The following is a 23,947-nucleotide window of genomic DNA, read 5'->3' as shown; positions in this document are numbered from 1 at the left end:
AGCACTTTATAACAGTAGCAGGGTACAAGTGTATAGCGAGTTACAGTGACAATAATTACATTCAGACATTTGCATCAGTAGATGCGACTAAGATGCGACTAGGACGATTGCAGCAGATTGGTCAGAGGTCGTACATGGTTCAAGCATTGATTAAGATAGTGGGGTCCGATATAGAAGGTAGCTCATATCATGGTGGAGAGAGTATATAAGTTTGGTCGAGGGTGATTAACCAAGGTGTCTGTCAAGTAGGAGGAGCTTGGGGTCCTTTTTGAAGGTGACGAGGCCGGTGGTTAGGCGGAGGGAGGGAGATAAGGAGTTTCAGATTCTTGTGGCACTAGTGGAAAATGATTGGCACATGTACCATTCTTGATTGAAGGTGGGATGTTCCAAGATCAGGGATTGGGCATTTCTGGAACCCCTATTTGCTCATAGATTTTCAGTTTCTGGTTTAGATAGAAGGGTGAAGAGGAGTGCAGTGCTCTTTGGGAAATGCAGGCGGTTTTGAATTGGGCCCTCGCTTTAATGGGAAGCCATTGGAGGGTGAGCAGGGCAGGGGAAATGTGGTCAAATTTCTTGGGACTTAAACAAATCGAGCTGCTGCATGTAGTGTTGCTCTCAGTGGTCCTAGGTGAACTTTGGGAATGCCTGAGAGAAGGGCAATTCCATAGTCTGGAGAGAACGAGAGACTGCACCACTGTATTGAGAACTTGTTCTGGAATCAATTGTCTGAAAAACCAAGCAGCTGCGGTTGGTGCAGGTGAGAGCGGTGAGGCAGCGGCGGGAGGGGGGAAGTCGACAGACAACGGAATAGGAAAAATTTAATAAATAAATCCTATTCTGTTGTATGTCAACCTCCCCCTTGCCCCCCCATTCCCCTGTCGGCGCTACCAGCACCAACCGCCGCTGGCCCCAAGGCTGCCTAAAATGGTGTTGTGCGCTTTTAGCCATGGCTGTGATCTGTCTGTGAAGATTGAGATTATTGTCAAGTGTAATACCAAGTGATCTAGCACTCTGGAAAATGGCAGGGCAACCATCCAGGACAGGACAGTTAGCCAACAATTCCCGTTCTGGGGTTTTTGCTTTCAGAGGAAAAAGCAAGAGGAATTCTATTTTAATTGGAATGATTTTTAGATGGTGGTTAGACGTCTAGTTTTTAATCTTTAGGAGAATGATTGAAAGGAGGGCAATGTCTTCAAGGGATGAGATTTTCATTTGTATTTCAGTGTCGTCAGCATAGAGGTGGAAGAGAATCTCAGAGTTTGTGAGAATAGCACATAGTGGTTATAGGTAGAGGTTAAAGAGGGTTGGGGAGGGAATCGAGCCTTGAGGGACTCCATGATATGCACTGACTGGTCTCAAGATCGATTTGCCAATTTTCACAGTTTGGGAATGTCTGTTTACGCATGAGGAAAACCAGTTTAAGACTGTGCCTCGACATCCCATGCGTCGTTCAAGAGTGCGAAGGAAGCCCAGATGGTTAACAGTGTCGAATGCAGCAGACAAGTCCAGGCAGACTAGGAGGCAAGGGTTACCGGAGTTGAGGATTCTAAGGGATTCATTGACTATTTGGAGGATCGCAGTTTCTGTACTGTGGCCTTGGTAGAAACCGGATTGGAGAGTGTCTTGGAGGTTGCTTGTTTGAATGTGTGAAACGAGTTGGGACGCTATGCAGCTTTCAGTCACTTTGCCCAAAAATGAAATTGACGCCATCCCTGCATGCTAATGGCAGTTCCTTTCTTTTGTGCCCTTCAACGTGGATCTGAAGGTATGCTCCCAAGCTTGATGGTTGTACCAAAGCCAAAATTTCAAAAGACAGCTTTCCATGGGGAAATGTCTCCCCTCGAGAAAGCAAGTCTTAAGCTGTGCTACAACTGCTGGACGCGAATGTTGAACTCAGATCAATGCGACATTTACCTATGGAGAGTTCGTTTTTGATTAAGAGTTGTGTGATAGCTGATTCCTTATTTACCTAAAGGCCAACAGGGAACCGGAAGTAAAACTCTATGTTGTGGAACAAGAACAGATTTTACAAAAATAATGCAATATCTCAGCTGTTGCAGGTAGAGGGTCCATTTCCATGCCAACCTTGCTCTAAATCTTCTGTTTAGTTTAAATCCAAGTCACGCCCTTAGCGCTAGAAGGCCAAACGAAATGTATCCTCACTTGCCACTCTCTTGCAGGTGAGAAACCTGCAGTCGGTACTCTGTCGCCCGACTCCTCTTGTGTCTTCTGTCTCTGAGTCCATTCCGGGGTTGGTGCTGGCATGCGCAAGTTGACTGGGCTGTCTGCGACCCTGCAGCAGTGAGAAGCTTTCAAAAAGGGCGTGCTGCAGATTTTATAGGCAATGATGGGTCCATCTGGAGCTCTTTTGGTCCCCATGGAACTGCGGGGGTCACTAGTTGCAATTCTGTCATCTGACGTTGCTGGGATTCATTTTAGTTTTCTACTTGCCTACACTTCCACACAGGCGCAGTGCCAACCGCGGCCCCAGTGGTACAAGTAAGAGTGGTTCACGGTGAGCTTAATTTAAAGAAACATTAATAAAGTTGGTGGTTTTCTAACCTGTCCAGGAATTTGTGGACGAGTCAGACATTCACCACATTCATTACTGTTTCTCTAAAACAAGACCAGAGTTAACCACTGTTGTTTGTACCTCAGTTATTTACCTATGGTTCTTGATTAGAAAATCGGGTATCACTTATGTTTATTAGCGTGCACATTTCAGATCCAGTCCAAACACCAATCTCTGTCCGGAGGTGACATTGGCCATGCTCAACCTATATTGTGCTATGAAATTACTAAAAGGCAGCCTTCAACATTGGAAGATATCTAGCCTCTCATCAGACTGCAGCACTACAGGAGGCTGTGGACCCTTTTTAGGTAGGATTCTGATGCAGTTCAGGGGCTTCAGGACCTGTCACTCGATGAACATGAGTCTGACAGTTTAACTCCCCTCTCCATGTACTGGTGCTGAATTATACCTTGACTTAACAAAATGCTAGTGGTTTAGACACCTCTCCTATGACTGAATTAAAATCTCCACCAGGCTTAGCCAAAGAGAAAAGCACTTCTTTTACATTTGTTCTCTGCAGGGCAGCGGAAGTATTTCACCTGCTGTGACTTACAACTGAAGCCAGAGCAAACTTGTTGACAGATAGCTTACACCTGGCCTGCCACATGTGAGCCTTTGCTCCCATTCAGGGATGCCCCGACACCCACTTTCATGCCCTCCTGGATGAAGCAGTGCTCATCTTTCCCAGTTAGTCTCCCAGTGTCTAGACGACTTAGCCTAGCCCCTCAAGACCTGGCTTTTCTAACCAAGAGCCCAAACTTGGAACTTGTAGTGGTCTTTGCATCCATGAGCAAGGTCAACTCACTCGTCTTTTCTTCTGCACTGCCAGATAGGCCATCAAATTGTGTCGACGCTTTTGACAAATGAGTATTCTCTTTTGCCAGTCTGGCTGTCTGAACCTTACATTCTGCTGTCTCCTAGGCCTATACACACATCGTTTGTGACATGGCCAGCAAATACTTATTTATTTATTTATTTCATTTGTAAAGCGCTCTGTCACCTTACGACATCCTGGCGCTGAGAGACTCAAAGTATATGGTAGAAAAAAGACAAGCAACGAAAAGGTGTAGGCAGCTAGTAGAGAGCAATACATTAACTAAGCTTTAGGGAATAACAGAGTTTTTAGCCTTTTCCTAAAGGGTAAGAGCTCACCAATATGTCTTACTTCCGGGGGCAGTCCATTCCACAGTTTGGCTGCCGCAACCGCGAAGGTTCTGCCACCGGATCTGTCTTTCCTATACCTAGCTACCTTTACCAGTCTCGCTGAAGCAGAGCGAAGATTTCTGATTGGGGCATACCACTCAAACTTTCTCTGTAGCGCACTAGGGCCCATCCCATGCAAAGCTTTGAATACAAGACAGAGAGATTTAAACTTAATTCTCTGTCCCACCAGCAGCCAATGGAGTTCTGCAAGAGCCCTGGAGGACGAGGAACGTCTCGGCCATCCCAGAGCAAGTTTAGCTGCGGCGGACTGGATTCTCAACAGTCTGTCCAGCAGGAACTTAGGAGAATCAAGCAAAAGGGCGTTACAGTAGTCCAGTCTACTCAAGACTGTACTCTGTACAACAAGGGCCCGTACTTGAGATGGTAAAAGAGGAAGAATTTTGCGTAGCGATCTAATGATCGCCAAGCAATTTCCCACCGTTTTAGTAACTTGTGCCTCCGTGTTCAGCTTGTTATTAAACAGGATGCCCAGATTACGAACCTTCTCCACTGGTCTCACATCCAATGACATTTCACTGGGCCAAAAGTTACTAGGCAGCACTGAGGGAATTCTATCAACGGGACAGAAAAGAATTTCCGTCTTACCGGCATTAAATTGCAAGGAGTTGGCTTTTAGCCACTGGGCCGTGTTACGTAGACAGCAATGAAACTCTTCAATAGAGGTAGATTGCTCCCCCTCCAGTGAGAGGATGAGCTGCGTGTCGTCAGCATAGTTTGTGATGCTAATCCTATGCTCTTTGACGACTGCAATCAGAGGTTTCATATAAGTATTGAAGAGTATCGGGCTGATAGCTGAGCCCTGAGGTACCCCATGAGTGATGTTAATCTGTTCAGACCGGAAGGGAGGAAGGGATACGGCCTGTGTCCGATCCATAAGAAAGGAGTGGAGCCATTGCAGAGCACGACCCTTCACCCCCACCTCCTCTAGCCTGCTCAGGAGAATTCCATGGTTAACCGCGTCGAACGCGGCAGACAGGTCAAGCAGGATAAGTACCACTGCCTGATTCCTGTCTGCCCGCGAACGAAGTTCGTCCATTACGGTCACCAATGCCGACTCCGTGCCATGGGCAGGCCGGAAGCCAAACTGAACCTCATCCAGTAGTCCATGCCGCTCCAGATAGTCGGATAGAGTCCTACTAACCACCTTCTCCGTGATCTTAGCGGGGAAGGGAAGAAGAGAAATTGGCCTATAGTTTATAGGACATGTTATGTTATGTTATGTTATGTTAAATTGGTTTTTGTAGAGCGCACGGCTACTCAAAAAGAGTGTCCCGGCGCTTTTATTTAAGGTAGGCTGCTAACATAACACATTAAAAAGAAAGAATACCAGATAAAAGAAAACACAAACAAACGCCCTACTGGGTGAACAACCAAGTTTTGAGCTCCTTTCTAAAAACTAATAAACTAGTGGCTCCCCGAAGTGTTAGAGGCAGAGAATTCCATAACTGGGGGGCCAGTAGTCCAAAAGACCGGCCTCCCAGGCGCGCTCTCTTCACTCGCGGGACCACCGCCAACCATAGAGATTCGGACCTCAGGGAACGGGCGGGTCGATAAAAGGCGAGTCTCCTTTGGATGTACTTGGCTCCCGTCGCATGGAGGGCCTTGTACGTCAAAGTCAAGGTCTTAAAGGCGATCCGCTTACGGATTGGAAGCCAGTGCAAGGTCCGGAGCAGACCAGTAGCACTGGTACGTCTATTCAATCCAAAAATCGCCCTCGCTGCAGCGTTCTGCACAACTTGGAGCCGCTGTAGCAGGTACTCTGGCAGGCCCAGGTATAGAACGTTGGATCCAAGGAGGTCTTTTTAAGCAGGGGAGTTACCAAAGCCTGTTTCCACTGCAACGGCACTACACCGCTATCAAGCGACTGATTACAAATTTGCCTAAGCGTAGGAAACAATTCCGTCTCAAAGGTCTTCCAGATTTTAACAGGGACGGGATCTAGAGGTGAACCAGATTAAATACCCTTTGCTACTTTGCAAAATTCCTCCATGGTCAAAGGCCCGAACCTGGTTAAGGCATTATCAGCATTGATGTCACAAAGGTCATTACGAATGTCCTTTGTTACTTTATCCATGTTCTCGTTATCCACACAATCCGGGATACCAAACCTCGGAAGCTCCTTGTCCTCTCCTAGCTCATTAATAATAGCTTTGATCTTATAATGAAAGAAGTTGGCTAGGTTGTTACATAGATCCTGGGATGAAGTTATCTGCTTTTTAGTACAGTCTGGGGTTGTGAGGTTCTTTAAAATGTTAAAAATGCACTTGGAAGCATTTGGAGCATTAAGGATCATGTTGGAAAAGTGTTCTGCCTTAACCCTGGATATCTCCTTTTTATAACATATAATCTTGGATTTCCATATATGTTTGTCCAAGTCATTGTAGTCCCTTCTCCATTTTTTCTCTGCAAGCTTGCAGTCCACTTTCATAGCTTTTAGAAGGTCATTGAACCAAGGCTCCGAAGGCCTACCTCTGGTTCTATGCTTTTTCAACGGGGCCACCACATCCAAATCTGCCAGGATCTTTCGCAGAAAGCAGAATAGTTCTTGCCTACTGGATTGGTGGCTAGAAAATAATTGTCTACCGCAAAAAGAGTAGTAGAGCCTCGCTTACGTAGGAGGGCCTTCCAGTCGCGACCAACATAGTTCTTACTAACCCCACTCAAACCATGGTTCTTTTTGGCCACATCCACGGTAAACTTAATTAAAAAGTGGTCCGACCAGACCAAAGGTAGGAGTTCCGTAATAGTAAGAAGATGCTCTTCCGAAAAAATCAGATCGAGTATGTGGCCTCCCTTGTGGGTTGCTTCAGTCACCTGCTGAAGAAGGCCAAGACCCTGAATTAAGGGGGTCATTCATCCAGAGGTTAAAATCCCCTAATATGACCACTCTCCAGTGAACAGCAACCATATTCCTAATAGTCTCTAAGAATGACTGTTGCAGCTGACCTGTAAAGACTCCAGGGGGCCTGTAACATATAATCCCTGTTAATACATGCGCGTGGACATCCTTAATGGCAAACCCCAACAGTTCCATTCCTTCACAGTCATCAATATCAATGGTGACCAAGTCCCAGGAGTCCTTATAAATAACCCCAATGCCCCCCCCTCTCCCACTCTATCTGGGCTTGTGACAGAATTTAAAACCAGGAGGACAAGCCAAACCTGATTCAACATCACAGTCCGGGCGAGTCCAGGTTTCTGTTAAAAACAAAATCTCCAGGCCATGATGTTCCAGCAGTAGCTTAGTTTCCACATAATGTTTAGGCAGAGATCTTACATTGAGGAGCCCACAAGACAACAGATCTCCACGAACAAAATCTGAAGTCGGGGTAGCAGTTGTAAAAAATCCAATGGTCCCCATACCTTTGCCCTGCACCCCTAATTCGCGTAGCTCAGCTCCACTGTACCTTATGTCGGGCCCTCCAGCTACATCTCCAGATGTTCCGGTGGGAGCGACAGCATTACTGGAACTAAGCGCGTCCCTAGCGTGGACGGGCGCAGACGGGTTTGCCTTTGGCGCGCCCGCTGCGCACGTCCGCTGCGCATACGTGCCATCATCTATTCTTATGCCCAGCCAGGTGGAAAAAGCTAGAGCGCTGACTCCCGAGACAGAGGGTCCGCTCGTACGGACGAGCCCGCACTCGGGAGAACAGCAGGGGCTGAACGACGTGTGGGAAATGAGCGTGAGTGAGGAGGAAAGTCAACCCCCCTAAAAGCCGCTCGAAAGGCGTGAGTTAGAATTTAAAATACACAGTTTAAAAAAATTAATGTTATTAATTCTGCCTCTTACAGCAACTAAAAAACAACATAGCCTAAAGGAGATATCAGCGACTGAAAAAGACCTTTTAGTTGCTCTCGCTATCCTCCACACACTTGTGAGCATCAGTAGTGCACGGCCTACACTTGCATGCTATCCTTGGCGAGTTCAGGAACGCCCTTGCCAAAGCGATTCAGGATGGACAAGATGCTGCAAAATAGGTCTTGTGGGCCAGCCCTGACACAGCAAACTGTGTAGGCCGTGCACTGGCACCAGTGTCATGAGCAGGTGTCATGTCTGGATGTGCGCTGCTGGGTTTTCCAGTGATGTTCAGGCATCCTTGATGGACATAACCTTTGATGGATCCAGACTCTTTGGAGAAAGGGCAATCTCTGTACAAAAGTGTTTTAAAGTTAGCTTCTTTATGGCCCACTCCCTAGGCTTTCATTTCACCGGCCTGCCAGTCCCCATCAACAGGATCTATAGGGATGTATTTCACTCTGCTGTGGGAACACGGCTCCTGGACACCTCCCACGGCTAACCCCCTGTGTCTGAGGAAGATCAAGACAGACCAGTTCCAAGTTATTTTAATAGCCCCAGATTGGCACAGGAGGGTTCAGAATCCCAACCTGTTGAGCCTGAGTATTTGCCTTCTGATCCATTCATTTCTTTAGGAGGACCTTCAGCTTCAGCAACAAGACACTGCCCTTCACCCAAATCTCCACAATCTGCACCTTTATGTGTGGTGATTGACTGGCGACAATTGAGTTATTTGGACTTGCCAGCTGATTTAGCGTATGTGGTTATTGCAGATAGGCGCTCTTCAGCTAAATCCATCTATTCAGGGCATTGGGAGAAATGTATGGCCTGGTGTTGGGGCTATCAGCTTGATCCTCTACAGACCAAGTTATCTGATGTTCTGTTGATTGTTTTATCTTTTACCCAGCAAGGCTTTGCAGTTGGCACAGTTAAACGTTACGTCAGGTCTTTTGGCCTTTTTATATTTGCCTGACCAACATTCTTTATTAAAGCCCTTCATTATGCCTCAAAGGAACTTTAACGTGTTCCTTATGTTTGTCCTTATGTTTGAGCCCCAGCACTTTTGCTCTCTACTGCTTTTCACTATCAATACAGTTTTTCTTATCGCTGTCTCTTCAGCATGCCATGTCAGTGAGCTGCAGGCACTGTCAGAACAACCTCACTACGTTCTTTCCTCACAATTGGTGCAGAGAACCCAAGCTTCCTTTCTACCAAATGTTGCATTACGCTTCTATGTGGATCAGTCCATCACCCATCCTCCTTTTTCCTATCTCCGCAACATCCCTCAAAAGAGGGTGAGAGGTTTCACCGGATTGATCTGAAGAGGGTCCTCAGTTTTTAGACTGAGCGCACAAAAGAATACCAAGTCGATAGTCAGCTATTCAAGGACTTTGCCAGTGCTAGAAAGGGGAGGCAGTACATAAACAGACTGCCGAGCAAGGCCATCCTGACAAACAATAAGATATGGGATCATTCCACCAGAACTACAAATGCTTCTATAATGTGCTAGATGTCTACCAGGCTGCTACATGGGCATCTGTACATACATTCACCAAACACTACTGTATCGACAGTCAAGTCAAAGGAGCGGGCCATTAAACCTGTTTGATTCTGCAAGACCTTTCGGTATGAGTCCATTCTTTAGACCCTCTACCTTTTAGGAGTTAGTGCTTGGGTATCTATTCGAAAGGTGAGGAAACTGCGGTTAGAAGTATCCATCAGAAGAACAAATAACTAACCTTTACTAATGCACTTTCATGTGGATACTCTAGCCACAGATTCCTCACTGACCCCCATCCTCCGTCTTCTGAGGAGTGGACTCAGGTGACTGTAAAAAGGTCCCAAGATAGTTTTGGCACACAGTCTCCTCCAATCTCTCATGATTTATCAGTGTCTGAGGGCGCAAAAAAGTGCAAGACGGATGTCAGCGCTCAGGGATGGCACCTATTTGTGGCTCCATGTAGTCAATTCCAGGTCAGGTCAAGGCCATTTTGGAGCCCAATGGTGCCACCTACCGGTGCACAAGAGCAATTGCTGTTGAAAAGCTGGATCCAGTCTCACGTCTTGCAATATTCTGAAGGAGAGGAATCTGCAGTTAGATAGAGTATCCACCAGAAAGAGCATTACAAAAACATGTCTTTGGAATGCTGGCCAAGTGATTAATATGAGGGAAATATAATTTCATGTATGCTAATGGAATGATATTGTTAAATTCAAGAGAGGCAGGGCTAAAATAGTACTAAAGGGTTGAAGGCTCAAAATTCAGCCAAGTGCCACTTTTTGCAATAGAGCTTTATGAGAACTAGAGAGTAACTTCATTGGTTAGATCACTGCAAAAGAAAGGGATCTCACAGACCCATACGATGCTGCAGCCATCAGATGCACTGTAAAACATTTTTAAAATAGTGCTTTGAAATACCGACATGTATGGGAGGATAGTGCTTAACAACATACGCTTCCATTTCTGCAAGATCTCCATTAATAATATTAATACACTTTTTATAGAGCGCATAGCTGCTCCTGTGAGGAGTGTACCAGCGCTGACCTGTCGGAAACTAGCTGAGGAGACAAACGGGAAAGGGGGTGGCCTAGAAAAGCCAAGTCTTAAGGCTTTCGCGAAACGGAGGCTCTGACGGGTATTGCCTCAGCCGCAGAGGAAGGTACTTCTAGAGTTTAGAAGCAAGTAAGCAAAAAGATCTACCACCAGCACGAGCTGTTTTGCTTCTGGGCACTTGCAAAATTAGTGCCTCTGTGGTCCTGAGGCACCTTCTAGGAGAGTATGGTGTAGAGTGTAGATACGTCGGCCCAGTCTTCCTATGGATTCCTTAACAGTCGCATATTATAGGATCCATAGTAACATGTAGTTGTATAACATTTAATTTGTCTTATCTTTACTAATAATAATAACTTTAATAATTGCAAGAAAAAGAGTGTTCTCTAGTGCTTAATTTGGGCACAGTGAGGTGTACAATTGGATACAGTGGCATAAGACAGTCACTTGTGAGCTGCAGTGTATTTACAAAGCGTTAACCAAGGGTGCATGAAACACTGGTTAACCTTTGGATAAGCAGTGCAGGTGTCTTGTAGGCCAACAACGTGCTCATATCACTGCTTTAAATTACAAGAAAGCATCACAGCATTTGATTGAGATAAGAGTTTAAGGTGGAATTTAATTTGCTTAATTGGTAAAAAAAAATTTAATTTTAATTACTCTTCTAATTTTGTTGTCCTCTGTTATGTGACACTGAGGTACGTCCTCTAAAGCTTGCAGGTTTTATACCTCGTGATGGTGACCTGGTTTGTACCAAACCAGCACAACTGCTGTTCTACTGTCATTAAGATGCGTCATCCGATGAAGGGATATGTTAATAAACAAAAGAAAATCTTTCTGTAAATTAAGACGTATTCTTTCTTTTGTAGGCAGCGAGTTTAATGCAGAATCCTCACGTGCAACAGCTGTAAGTGTTTACATTAAAGAGTGGTGGAATAGGATGGTGTTTGAAGCATTCCAGTGAATCTTTAGAACCTAACATGCTCACACCCTCCTCGATTGTTCCAGAATGTCAGGGATGATGTCCGATGCTGTTGGGGGCCCTGCTGCTGGTGTAGGTGGCCTAACAGATCTCTCACGCCTTATTCAAGCGTAAGTATGACAGCTTTTTTTATGCTGGTGCTTTAAAGCAAGGTGTGATTTCACAAAAAAGCAGAAACAATACAACATTCATAATGTTAGTTATTAGCGTTGTTAACAAGATGAGCATGTTAATAATTATCAATATTCTGACCTAGTACTTGTGTACAGTACTAAAAAAGCATTTATTACCAAGCTATTAGAGCAGCGCAATTTAGGCTCCACCCTTACATATTACAGAAATGCAATTATATATATGTAACATATATTATATTCACTGTGTGCCTTAACTTCATTAAAATGTGTGAACCATTTAAATGTATACACTAATGTTTAGTTTTAACATGTAAGCAAGTATTCTTTATTCACTTTTTTACACTTATATTTCAAATTATATTTGCATATGTGATCATGTATTATTTTACGCATATTTTACATTTATCCTTGACATTATATATGTCTGCATGTATAACCATGTATTTGCAGTAAATATTAAGTGCTCAGTTAAACTGAGCATGACTACAGTCCTCAAGTGAAATGCATTTTGCTTCGACAAAATGTTACCTTTTACTTTGCAGATGTATTATTATGAATCTCGTTAGCGAGAGAAAGGCTTATTGTTTGTATTAGACTGATGATAGAGATGCCTGGAGGTAAGAACTTAGCAGTGAACGTGGAGAATTAATGTTGAAAGGGATCGTCTGTTCATCATGTACCAGGACAGAGAGATGTTCAAGTTTGAGAACTGCAGTCTGATTTCGATGCAATGGGAAGCTGAAGGGCTGTAGCAGATGCACTTTTGCATCGATTTAGTTAGCTCCTGATGGTGTTAAAGGAGCTAAGAACGGATCGGAATCCCCTGTTACTTTTGAACTGGTGTTCTTACAGTTGGTATATGCTGAGATTCCTGTTACACTTTGAAAGGTACAAACTTCTCTGCCTGCCTTATTCTTGCAAGTGTGAAGGTTAATGCTAAACATTTATTACCTTTCCCAAGACTTCTACTTAAGTCTGATCACACCTTCTATGCTCGCTAAATAGAGACCCTTAATAGATGATCCTATATTTAACTTATGTTTAGAAGAGAGAAGGGAAGTTTCTTTATGAAACATCTGTTTGCTTTAATCTGTTTCTTTATTGTTGTGGCTATCGCTATTCTGTATCTTATTTTGTCGTGACCCAATTTACTAAAATACTTCAGCTTATCTCCTGTATTGCTGTCCTTATGTAACTTATTATTGGTTTGCATATATACTGGATTGATTGGTAATGTAAAATAAAACCCTTAACCAGTGGTGTGAAATTTAACCAAATATCTACTTGTCCCTGGGGCAGGTTGCTTTATAAACCTACTTGTCCTGTAACATAATCCCTTGCCTCCACGGACTACATCCTCCTCGGGGACTTGAACTTCTACCCCGAATACAACAACGACATCAACTCCATCACCCTGATCGACAACCTCGCCAACCTCGTACTCCAACAGCTCGTGACAGCACCCACCCATGCCGCCGGCCACACGCTCGACCCCATCTTCACTGCAAGCCCCCACGTCTATTTCAACCACACCACCGAACCCCAGTGGACTGACCACCACTGCATCCACTTCACCTACAGGAAGCCCACCACGCACCACCGCACCCAACAGATGTGTCAACGTTGCTGGAGCAAAGTCACCAAAGACCAGCCAACCACCACCCTCACCCAGGGCCCACCCGCCGACTCCACCGACCCCGCCACCGCCACCCGCAACCTCAGACAATGGATCGACGACTGCGCCAACACCCTCACCCCGCTTAAGACACCCTCAAACAGCCACACCAGGAAGAAAGCCACCTGGTTCACCGAAGATCTCCAGGCCCCCAAACAAACATGCCAAAAACTGGAGAAGAACTTGCTCCACGAACGAACACCGGACAGCTACGCAGCCCACAAGAACGCCACCCGCAGACACCATCGACTTATCAGAACCAACAGGAGAGCCTCATTCAAAGACCGCCTAGATAACAACGCACACAACAGCAAAGAGCTCTTCAACATCGTGAAAGAACTCTCCAACCCCAGCTCCAACACCAACAAATCCCGCCTTCGCAAGACTTTCTTCCACCGCAAGATCGCCGACATCTACAACAGCTTCAACGCCGCGACCGCCCCGACAACCACCGCCCCCACGACGACCACCTGCACCAACCGCCTTCTCTCCTGGACCAGCATCAACGACGAGGACACCAGCGAGATCATGAACTCCATCCACTCCGGATCACCGTTAGACCCATGCCCTCACTACATCTTCAACAAAGCCAGCACAGCCATCGCACCCCATCTCCGGAAAGTAATCAACAACTCCTTCGAGACAGCAACCTTCCCGGAAAGCTGGAAGCACGCCGAGATCAACGCCTTACTCAAGAAACCCAAGGCGGACCTCAAGAACTACAGACCCATCTCCCTGCTCCCGTTCCCGGCGAAGGTCACCGAGAAAATCGTCAGCAAACAACTGACCTGCTTCCTCGAGGAGAACAGCATCCTGGACCCGTCCCAGTCTGGGTTCCGCAGCAACCACAGCACTGAAACCGCCCTCGTCGCTGCCACAGATGACATCAGGACCCTGCTGGACAACAGAGAAACAGCGGCCGTCATCCTCCTGGACCTGGCAGCGCCTTTGGCACTGTCTGCCACCACACACTACAAACACGCCTACACAACGCCGGGATCCACAAGTAGGCCCTGGACTGGACCACATCCTTCCTCTCCGTCAGAACTCAGAGCGTCCGCCTCCCCCCCTTCCGCTCCAATGCCACCAAAATCATCTGCGGCATACCCCAGGGCTCTTCTCTCAGCCTGTTCAACATCTACATGGCACCCCTTGCCCACATCGCCCGACAGCACGACCTCAACATCATCTCCTACGCCGACGACACCCAGCTGATCCTCTCCCTCACCAAATACCCTCACACCTCCAAAACCAACCTCCACGAAGGAATGAAGGCCTTCGCCGAATGGATGAGGAACAGCCGATTGAAGCTGAACTCAGACAAGACGGAGGTCCTCATCCTCGGCTCCACCCCCTCAGAATGGGATGATACCTGGTGGCCGACAACACTAGGAACAGCCCCGACACCCACCGACCACACACGCAACCTAGGGGTCATTCTCTCCATGACTAAGCAGGTCAACGCCCTCTCCTCATCCTGCTTCAACACCCTCTGAATGCTCCTCAGGGTCTTTAAGTGAATCCCCGACGAGAAGAACAGACACGCAGGCCCTCTTCACCAGCAGGCTGGACTATGGAAACGCCCTCTAAGCAGAAATGTCGGCCAAACTCCTGAGACTAATGCAACGCATCCCGAAAGCCTCGGCACGTCTGATCCTCGACATCCCCTGCCGCAGCCACATCACACCCCACCTGAAAGACCTGCACTGGCTCCCCGTCAACAAGAGGATAAACTTCAAGCTCCTCATCCACGCACACAAAGCTCTCCACAACACCGGCCCAACATACCTAAACAGACGACCCAGCTTCCACAACCCCACCCGCCAGCCTCGCCCTTGCCACAGTCCCCCGCATCCGAAGAACGACCGGCGGCGGCAGATATTTCTCCCACCTCGCCGCTAAAACCTGGAACACCCTCCCTAAGACCTACTGGCCTTTAGAAGACTCCTCAGGACCTCGCTCTTCGATCAGTAACAGCAGCACCCCCCTACTCCTCCCACCACCCGCCCCCCAGCGCCTTGAGACCCTCACAGGTATGTAGTGGGCTTTACAAGTGTCGTGATTGATTGACTGATTTGACTGATAGTTTAGATCCCACTGAAGGGCACGTTGGACAATATGTTGCCATTGTACTATAAAAAGCAAAACTTTAACTGATATCATTATGTGAATGTTGGCTACTGCTTTGTGTCTAAAAACATTGTGTTACTTGCTGAAAGTGTTTGGTTTACATTCTCTTCATGAACTGTAGATGGTTTTCTGTGATATTTAGAAGTCATGGGAGGACTCCACAATAGCAGACACTATACTCCGGTTGTCCTCCTCCCCTGTTTTAATTTGGTTCATCGTGGTGAGATCAAACTGACTCTATCGAACTTGCACAATATAACATGCCAGTGTAGTCTGCATGTAGTGGAAGCCAGAAACACAGATTACATTTGTTGACAGATTTATTGACATTGGTGATTTTAAGTTGGGTTAGGTAAGGTCCCTGAGTTTGTGGTTCGATTTTAGATGTGGGGTATACACAGTGAGCAACCCAATATACCCTTGAGGGCTTGGGTAAAGAGATAAAGGGGTAAGAAGTGCCTGCAAGGGAGTTTGTTCCAAAAATATTTAAATCTTTTCTCAAAATTTTAGAGAAGACAATTCAATGGTCCTAGTGAAAATTAATTTAGTCAGACAAAAGTATTAAATTCTCAATAAATGTTCACATATAAATACATTGAACATAAAACAATAAACAAAAACAACAATGACAATAGGTGCATATGCAAGTCTTGAATTTTATCAGAAAATAAGTCACAAGGGATTTAAAATACAAATATATACACACAGGAATACAGGAAGAAAACAAGGATTACAATTAACTCCTCTGTAAAACCTGAGCACACATATCCTATTTGTAAAGATTATTAATTCTCGTAATGATTTCCCAATGGGCATGCCCACGTGCTCTCACCATCAAAGAAATCAGAGCAGCCATCCAAAGTGACCTCACCTTAGCCAAAGTGGTAGACTCTTTACGGAAAGCTCCTGGGAGGATTTCCTGCCAGACGCCAACAAGTGGAATGAGCAGGACAGAGAACGCCTAGGGAAATTATGAAAAGTATGAGATGAGTTAAGCTCAACAGCAGAAGGCCTAGTGCTGAGAGGATCTGAATCGTGATCCCGGTGAGCCTCCAGGAGAGAGCGACAGCCCTTGCCCTCGAAGGACACTTAGGGACAGTGCGAATGAAGGAGTGCATGAGAGAGAAGGTGTGGTTCCTAGGGCTGGAGGCAGCGATAGACGTCCTAGTAAGAAACTGCCGCCCTTGCCAGCTCACAAGCAACCAAGAGTCACTGGCTGCTGTGATAACTGAAGCACCAGCACCAACCCCATGGTCGCAGGTAAGCCTTAACATTGAAAGTTTTCCTGATGGAAGAGTGACCGCCGTACTAATAGACAGCTATTCAAATTACCCAATAGTAGAGGTAATTGTGTCTATGTCCCTCGCACATCTACAACCCATCTTAGAGAGAACATTTGCACTGTTTGGTTTGCCCGAGGAGCTCATAACAGACAACCGACCTCCGTTTCAAGGAGAAGAGTTTAAAGACTTGCTTACATTATTGAGAGTTCACCATTATCGAATCACTCCACAATGGCCGCAGGCCAATGGCAAAGCAGAGCGTTTCATGCACATGTTTAAGTCCTACGGATTGCAATGGGAGAACAAGTGGATCCCGAAATGGCATTACAACGGTTCCTGCGAGAATACTGCAGCACCCCTCACTGCATAACCCAGAGGTCACTGTGGTCTCTAATGCTTGCCGGATACCAGAGAGACACCATCCCTGTGGCTGAGACCTGGACCACAGAGCCATCTGAACCAGATGGAACTCAAGCCCAACGTAAAATCAACAATGATCGAGCCACTCAACGGCGGAGAGCCAAAGTCTGCATCATCACGCCAGGGAGCTCAGTCCTAATTCGGAACCGACACGGTAGGGGAAAGTTCAGAACATATGAACCCGGGCTGTGAACTGCCCTGAGAGTGAGTGGAACTGCCATCACCGCCCAACGGGGCCAGGAAATAGTGCCCAGAAACGTCTCCTGGTTCCGGAAGGTCCCCCAATCAGACCAGGAAGAAGATAATTCCAGAAACGTCAAAAGTGACAAGGTGTCAGCCGCACCGGTGATCAAGACCAGGAAAACCACCACGGACCACTGGATGCAGCTGCTAACATAGACGAGGACCCAATCACACCATCACCCCGTAGTCAACATGCAAGCCAGCGGTCCAGTCAGCTGAGATACAATCTGAGACCAAACCCAGCTCCCAATCAGAAATTCAAAGACTTTATTTGTTAAGCTTTACTGTTTCTTTTGAACACCAACTTGGGAAGGTACATAATGATCCGAGTAACGCATGGGCGGGACCCGGAGCTTAGCCTGGAAGGGCTTCACCACTTTATAGCACTCTCTGGCCAGGCGTGGCCAGAGAGCTTAAATAAACGAGCAGAGGTCGCTTGTGACTTCCGCTCAGATCCTATGACCAGTGTGGTTGTGTTTTCTGTGAGCTGCGCTGCTAGGCCCTGAATGCTGTGATTGAGCCCTCACCACAGCTGTATCCCTTGCCTGGGCTTAGTAAGGGAAGGTTGTGCAAGGTGCACTGCTCCAATGCTCCTAGTTATAGAAATATGAAAGTGCTGATTGGTAAATCTGGCCTGATTCATTGCAATCATATTCGCTGCGACAACACAGCAAAGTAAGGTTGTTGGCATCATGAAATACAAAGAAATACTTGTAAAACAAACAGGATTCTATGATCTCCAATGAGGCAAGCATTGGGTCAAACAGAGGTAAGTTTCTAATCTTGGTTTAGCAAATGTTTGCGAAAGTAAAATATTTAATTTACAAAAGTTAATTCTGATTTTGCTCTTACAAGTTCTACTTTTTCCATTGAGTCTTGTGTTGTACTGTTCATGAACTGTGCACAGCCAGATTCTCTTGGCAGCTGCTGATTTCTGTAAACCTCTTCTTTGCAGCGGGCAGCAGTTTGCACAGCAGATACAGCAGCAGAACCCAGAACTGGTGGAGCAGTTGAGGAATCATGTTCGGAGCCGATCTTTCAGCGGCAGTGCGGAAGAGCATTCCTGACACGAAGTGTGAAGTTGTGATGATACGCCTTTCCAAGGTGAGTACTGTATTTAGTGTCTTATTTATGCTAGGCTGCATGGGCAGAGGTCCATCACTCAGTTCACCTCTTCTGACTCTGATAAGATAGTGTTTATTCGTATCTGCACACTTCCATTTGGACAGTGTTACTTTGATATCCTGGAAACGGGACTCAGTCATATGTGAAAGATAATACTGATACCTGAAGGAACCCGTACTGCCTTGAGAAAGCTTATGGGCCTACCCAGCCCGGGTGAAACACATCAGCTGACCCTGTTTATTTATAAATGGGGGACTGTTCACAATAAAACATTCTTCCAATGCGCAAAAGATAAGCCCTAACCTGTTTATAATATGAGGCCATTAGCTTGGAAACAACTCACAATGTACTTCATAAAAGTTCACTTGGGCCCCAAACTTTCCAAGGCAACTTTCAAAATTTGGGAGGATGGTCACATGGAGAAGAACAAGCCAGCAGCTTGGGAACCCTATTTACCGTTATAAATCTAAGAGCAGTGCCAAATATTTGGTCAGCTTGAAACCACTTTTCTTGGTGCAACTGATATTTTTTATTTAAAGCATACAAAGAATTTCTATTTTAAACTTTAAGGTTCTCGTGCCTTTCAAGAGAACACTTTTTAAGCATTAACATTTGTATTTCTTTATCTTCCTTTAAGTGACGCAGATCCCATGTGCTGCAGAACATTTCACACAGAACACTTCTGTTAATTTACTGAACACTGCTATATAGGGGTAACCAAAACCAAACCTCCCCCTTGTGTACATGTTTCTCTGTTTTATCTTTCAGGGGCAGGTTGAAGTGGACATGGACAGTCAAAGGAACAGTGCTTGGTTGCTTCTGGCAGAAGATTCCTTTTGATTCAACCGTACAGGGTAGAGTTGAGTATGGCAGGGCTTGCCATACTTACTTCGCTTTCAACATTCTTATGAAGACATTTCACGTCTGATCCTACATTCTGAGTCCTGGAATGTGAATGAAACTGTCAAAATCAACAGAACTCATGTGTCTTCCCATCTTACATGTAAACCATCTGGTTTCGGGGAATACGCTGCATATTAGGCACTCTTCACTTTGCACCGAAACCATGTTAATTGGTACTGAGTAACTTCTTTTAGAAGTCAGCTATATTCAGCAGGCTTGTTTGTCTCCTGTACAGACTTTTAAATTAACTGAAGACGTGAACTGTTGAATCTATTGACTACCTGTTTTTAGAGTAACGGACATACAGAGTGTGCCTAGCAAAGTAACATTAAGCTAGGTCTATACTAAAATCAGCTTTCTGTATGTAAAATCTTGTCTACAAGACGGAATTTATGGCACTTCTGAAGATAGACAGTAGTAATTTGTTGTAAGCTGAAACTCTTCATCCTCAGTGCTAGCATGCAGCAATGTTTGAAATTAAGAAATGCTATATGCATGGAGCTTAACTCTGTTTGAAAGTTGTTACTGGTGATGTACTTCGTAAATATTATTCCGCTAGCCGCCATTGTTAGAAAAACTCAAATTTGATTTGATGGAATATAGTGACTGCCTTCCTATGTGAGGTTATTAATTTCTGTTGCAATGCCTTATTCTCATTGGAATTCTGGTTCAAGGTACAGCAACGTTATGTTGGTGTCACCATACTTGGCTGTGTGAACTCCTTTGAGACTTTATAAGCTGTGTGATTCAGGCTGGTGAAACAATCTTTAGAAAATCCAATTGTTCCACCTGGAGCACCTCCTTGTTCTACAGGTAGGATTTGCTCTCTGATATTTCTGTGTCTAGTTTTAGAGTTTCATAAAATTAAATAATTCTGGAAGCAGAGGCACAGAGCTCTATATACAGGCAACCGGAAGCTGCACCCCCAACCAGACTCCGGTAAAAGTTACCCATCCAGACTTTTTTAAGATAGTTAACAGCTCTGACCAAGCTAATAAAGAACTAATTTTGGAACTAAATCAATACATCAGTAGGGTTCTCTGTGATGTCGTCCAGTAAGAGTCAAGCCAGGTAACTGGGAAACAAAGGAGCACAGTTCGTTCCTAGTTAGGATGTAAGGCCAAGGCCACAAGATGAAGAGCATTTAGCTTAATATCTAAACTTAGAACGACCGAATGACAGCATCATGAAATCTAAGACATCCAAGGCTTTGATCTCAGACATTAGAGCACACACCATGGTTGTTTGTGGAAATAAATTAGTATTCCCAATTGTATCCATAATCACGACGAGAGAACCAAAGGATGCCCCGTTGAATCAATGAATGTTTGGTTCAGACATAAAGTGGGCAATGGTCTTACGAGGTCTCATGACCTAAAATTTGCTGGTAGGTTAAGCATCGCAGAATGGGGGAAAATACAGTGCGTGTCGTAATAGAATCTGGGTAGAGTAACTTATTCAAATTCCAGAAGAAGTGCAGAACCCTTCAAAACAGAGTATAATCTCTTAAATTACTATTTTGCCTTTTAGTTAATGGACCAGAAGTGGCCAAAACAGCTGTAATAATCATCTTTATAGAACCTGAGTACGGTCCATGTGAATAGCTCAGTCAATTACTCAGATTGTATATCACAGCCTTATGGAAGGCCTTAGGGTAAGTGTTGAAGATGAGATCACAAATCGAAACAGCTGACCTAGGGTGCTCAATCATTGAGCCATAGTGTTTATCCGAAGCCTGTGAAATTGGCCAGAGAAATCTAACACGCACCACCCAACCTGGTCAACCGATGCAGTTAAAGGTTCCCCAAGCTTATAATAAGAGACTGTCACTATATCCTGACGGTAAAAGGACCTTTTCCTCCCTTGTTGATCTGCATTACTGTGCCATTGGGTGAATGTTATAACTTCCCTTTTTTGCCATTTCCTGCTCTGTTTATCAAAGGAAAATGTGTATTTCAAGCTATAGTTGTATGTTTCAGCCAGGCCACGAGTGTGAAATATACTTGTAAACTTGCTACACTATCCTGATCAAAAAAGATGTGGCTGTGTGCAGCGCTCTTGATACTGTATTTTCCTTACATTCTTACTGCCTTCTTTCAGCTGTAATTTTCTTAAGGTCGTTCAGTTGGTTGTTGTTTGATATCTCCTTGATGCTGTCTGATGGACTTATAAATGTCATAAATAATTGTCTGGAACATAAAAATCCCTCATTGCAATTGGAGAGTACAGTGGTATCATCCCCAGTTATAACCGTTGGGAGGGAGAGGTGTGGTGCAGCGGCCAGAGCAGCTGACTCTGCAGTGTGGTGCTCACGGTTTGATCTCTGGCACTGGTGGCTGCTCAGCTTAGCATCATGTGATCTTTGCAATAGCTCACTTACTCTCCCCAACATCCCCCAGTGCCATGAAACCTTAAGGGGTGATATGTTTGCGCTTTCCAAATATGGATTATTTTTTCTTTTTTTCTTAACCTTTTATTACCATAATAGGGCCAACTCATAGGGACCTAACTGACCGGTTATCATCTTAATATAACATCTCTTCCCGTCCTGTCATTGTAATAATTGTACTATCTTCCTGGAACAAGATCTGGTCGGTGATATACATGTTAATTAACTCCCCGCCCTCCACCCCTGCTGGCATTAGGAGTACCAATTTATGAGGTTATATCTAGGAACTAGCTTATAAGCACTAAAAAGTGTCATTTATGCCTGGGTAGGTGGCAACTTTATATATTGGGGTAAATGGAAATAAAGGAAAGCTAACCTGGCAATTGCCATATCTTGTATGCAAGAATCATGTCTTCCTTTTGGACAAGGGCTTGATGATGGACAAGGGCTTGATAATGGAATATAACGCCACATATGTAGCCCTATAGAGTAAGAGTATCAAACTCTTTGAAGGTTTCCAACAACTAATCCCAGCTCATTGCGATTGGTTCCTTTCTTAGGCTTCGTTTCTCCTCTTTACGGATCGCCACACTCTCCGCCAAACCCCACTTTTCCACGTCTTCCTTCCATCTAAGCAATGTAGGGGGCACAGGGGATTTCCATCTCCTAGTAATACCACGTTTAGCAAGGAGTAAGCCAGATCCACAAATCTTGCCCGTACCTTATGTTCTTTACATCTTCTGTATAAACTCAATATGCTTTTCTCTGCTTTGTGCCATCCTATATCTCCTACTACCTCAATTAGGAGCATATGTAATAAGTCTGCATCATGTTCAGGACATCTAGGACAGTGTGGCAGAATAGCAGGAGAGATGGCATGTATTCTATGTGGGGTTAGGTACGCTCTTTTCGTTATCATGTACTGGATGAATTTAAAGTGGGTGTTACAGGAGGTTCGTTTTGGGTATTCTAATATTGTTGCCAATTCCATGTCTGACAGCTGTCTATCTATGTCCGGTTCTCATTTGGTACATGTTACAGTAAGAGGAGTGGGACGGTGTGTACGTATGCCCCTAAAGAACCATTGTGTTAAGTGGCTACCTGTCCCCATGAGGTCTACTAGGTGGACTAACTCGTGATTGTTTGGTTCTTCCCCATTAGGCGCCCAGTATTTTTTTACGTACCGTAACAGACTCACATGGGTCATGAACAGTGTCTCCGTGACACCACGCTCATTTAAAAAAACCGGTATGTGTAAGTAACATTCTGTCCCCAAATAGGTCCCCTATCGTCGTCACTCCGGACTGCAACTAGCATTCTAATTTACGAGTAGTGAGTGTTCCTAGATTGGTCGGAATGCCTAGTAGTGGTATATTCGGTGCATATGCAAGGAGAATATTTGTGTAGTTTAATGCCATTGCTGCTGTGATGCTAGGCAATATGCACAGAAGTCTGGAGCTCCCATTCCCCAGCATCTGATGGGAGTTGTAGCTTTGCTAAGCTCAGGCGTCTCTGGCCCATGCTCCAAATTAAGGTGATTAGTAGTGTATTCAGGGTTGCGAATACTACTTTTGGGATTACCACTGGGAGATTTGTAAAAAAAAATAATAAAGTAAGCGCAGGAGCATAACCATTTTAGAAATTGCTAATCGTCCAGCCACCGATAGAGGTAGTGATGTCCAGAAAGCAATCTGCGCCCTCAGGGACCGGATCGCTTTACGCAAATTGCCCTCTATGAGATCGGTTTTGGTTCTATACACCTGGATCCCTAAGTATTTAAAGATATTATGAGCTACTGGTATCTCACGGTGTCCAAATGGTATAGTCAAGTCTTCCAAATTAGTGGTGAATGGGAAGGCATAAGAGTTCTCATAATTATTTGCAAATCCAGCAATGTGTTCGAATTGTGTAAAAAGTTATGCTACAATATCTAAGTTGTTCTGCAGTCTCCGAATGTATAGAATAATGTCATCCGCATAAAGTGATAAGGCATGATGGGTGCTATTTGTTTATCCCCCACTCCGCTGAGTACTCTCGTAGTCTATGGGCCAGTGGTTCACGGGCAAGACCAAACAATATGGGAGAAAGGGGACAACCCTGTCTTGTGCCCCATTGTATTTGGTATGGTTCTGAGATGTGTGATCCTGTGCGCACCCTTGCCGTGGGAAGATGATACAGTAGTTGGATCCAGCGGGTATAATCTGGCGGGATCTCACATTTCTTTAGTGTGGCCAGCATATAATCCCAGCTCATTGTGTCAAATGCTTGCGGGATATATAGCGTGATACATCCTGCCTCAGGTTCCTCCTCGGTGCAAGCAAACATAATATTACACAGTCTACGTATGTTCAAAGATGTGCTACGCCCAGGGACAAAGCCGCATTGGTCTATATGTACCAGCTTCGGTACCCGGGGCTGTAAGCAGTTGGCTAGGATTTTACTTAATATCTTGAACTCAGTGTTCAGTAAGGAGAGCTGGCGATATCCGGATAACAGAGAGTGGTCTTTCCCAGATTTAGG

At 45.2% G+C, this 23,947-nt stretch overlaps 1 protein-coding gene across 2 annotated transcripts in view; it reads left to right on the top strand.

Moving 5' to 3' along the window:
- SGTB (small glutamine rich tetratricopeptide repeat co-chaperone beta) overlaps positions 1-21,825 on the top strand; it is a 118,059-nt gene extending 96,234 nt beyond the window's left edge. Inside the window, exons 9-12 of one of the 2 annotated variants that reach the window (XM_078675164.1) lie at positions 11,013-11,050; positions 11,152-11,235; positions 17,966-18,114; positions 18,904-21,825. In XM_078675164.1, the coding sequence (XP_078531290.1) occupies positions 11,013-11,050; positions 11,152-11,235; positions 17,966-18,077 (234 nt within the window). In that variant the 3' untranslated portion in view covers positions 18,078-18,114; positions 18,904-21,825. The remainder of the gene's footprint in view (positions 1-11,012; positions 11,051-11,151; positions 11,236-17,965; positions 18,115-18,903) is intronic. The other variant, XM_078675163.1, reaches the window with a different exon arrangement.
- Positions 21,826-23,947: the final 2,122 nt, after the last annotated feature.

This window comes from Lissotriton helveticus, chromosome 2_1 (assembly GCF_964261635.1).
Source record: "Lissotriton helveticus chromosome 2_1, aLisHel1.1, whole genome shotgun sequence".
Classification (NCBI taxonomy): domain Eukaryota; kingdom Metazoa; phylum Chordata; class Amphibia; order Caudata; family Salamandridae; genus Lissotriton; species Lissotriton helveticus.
The sequence above is the reverse complement of the archived record's forward strand: the minus strand, read 5'-3'. Positions and strand labels throughout refer to the sequence as shown.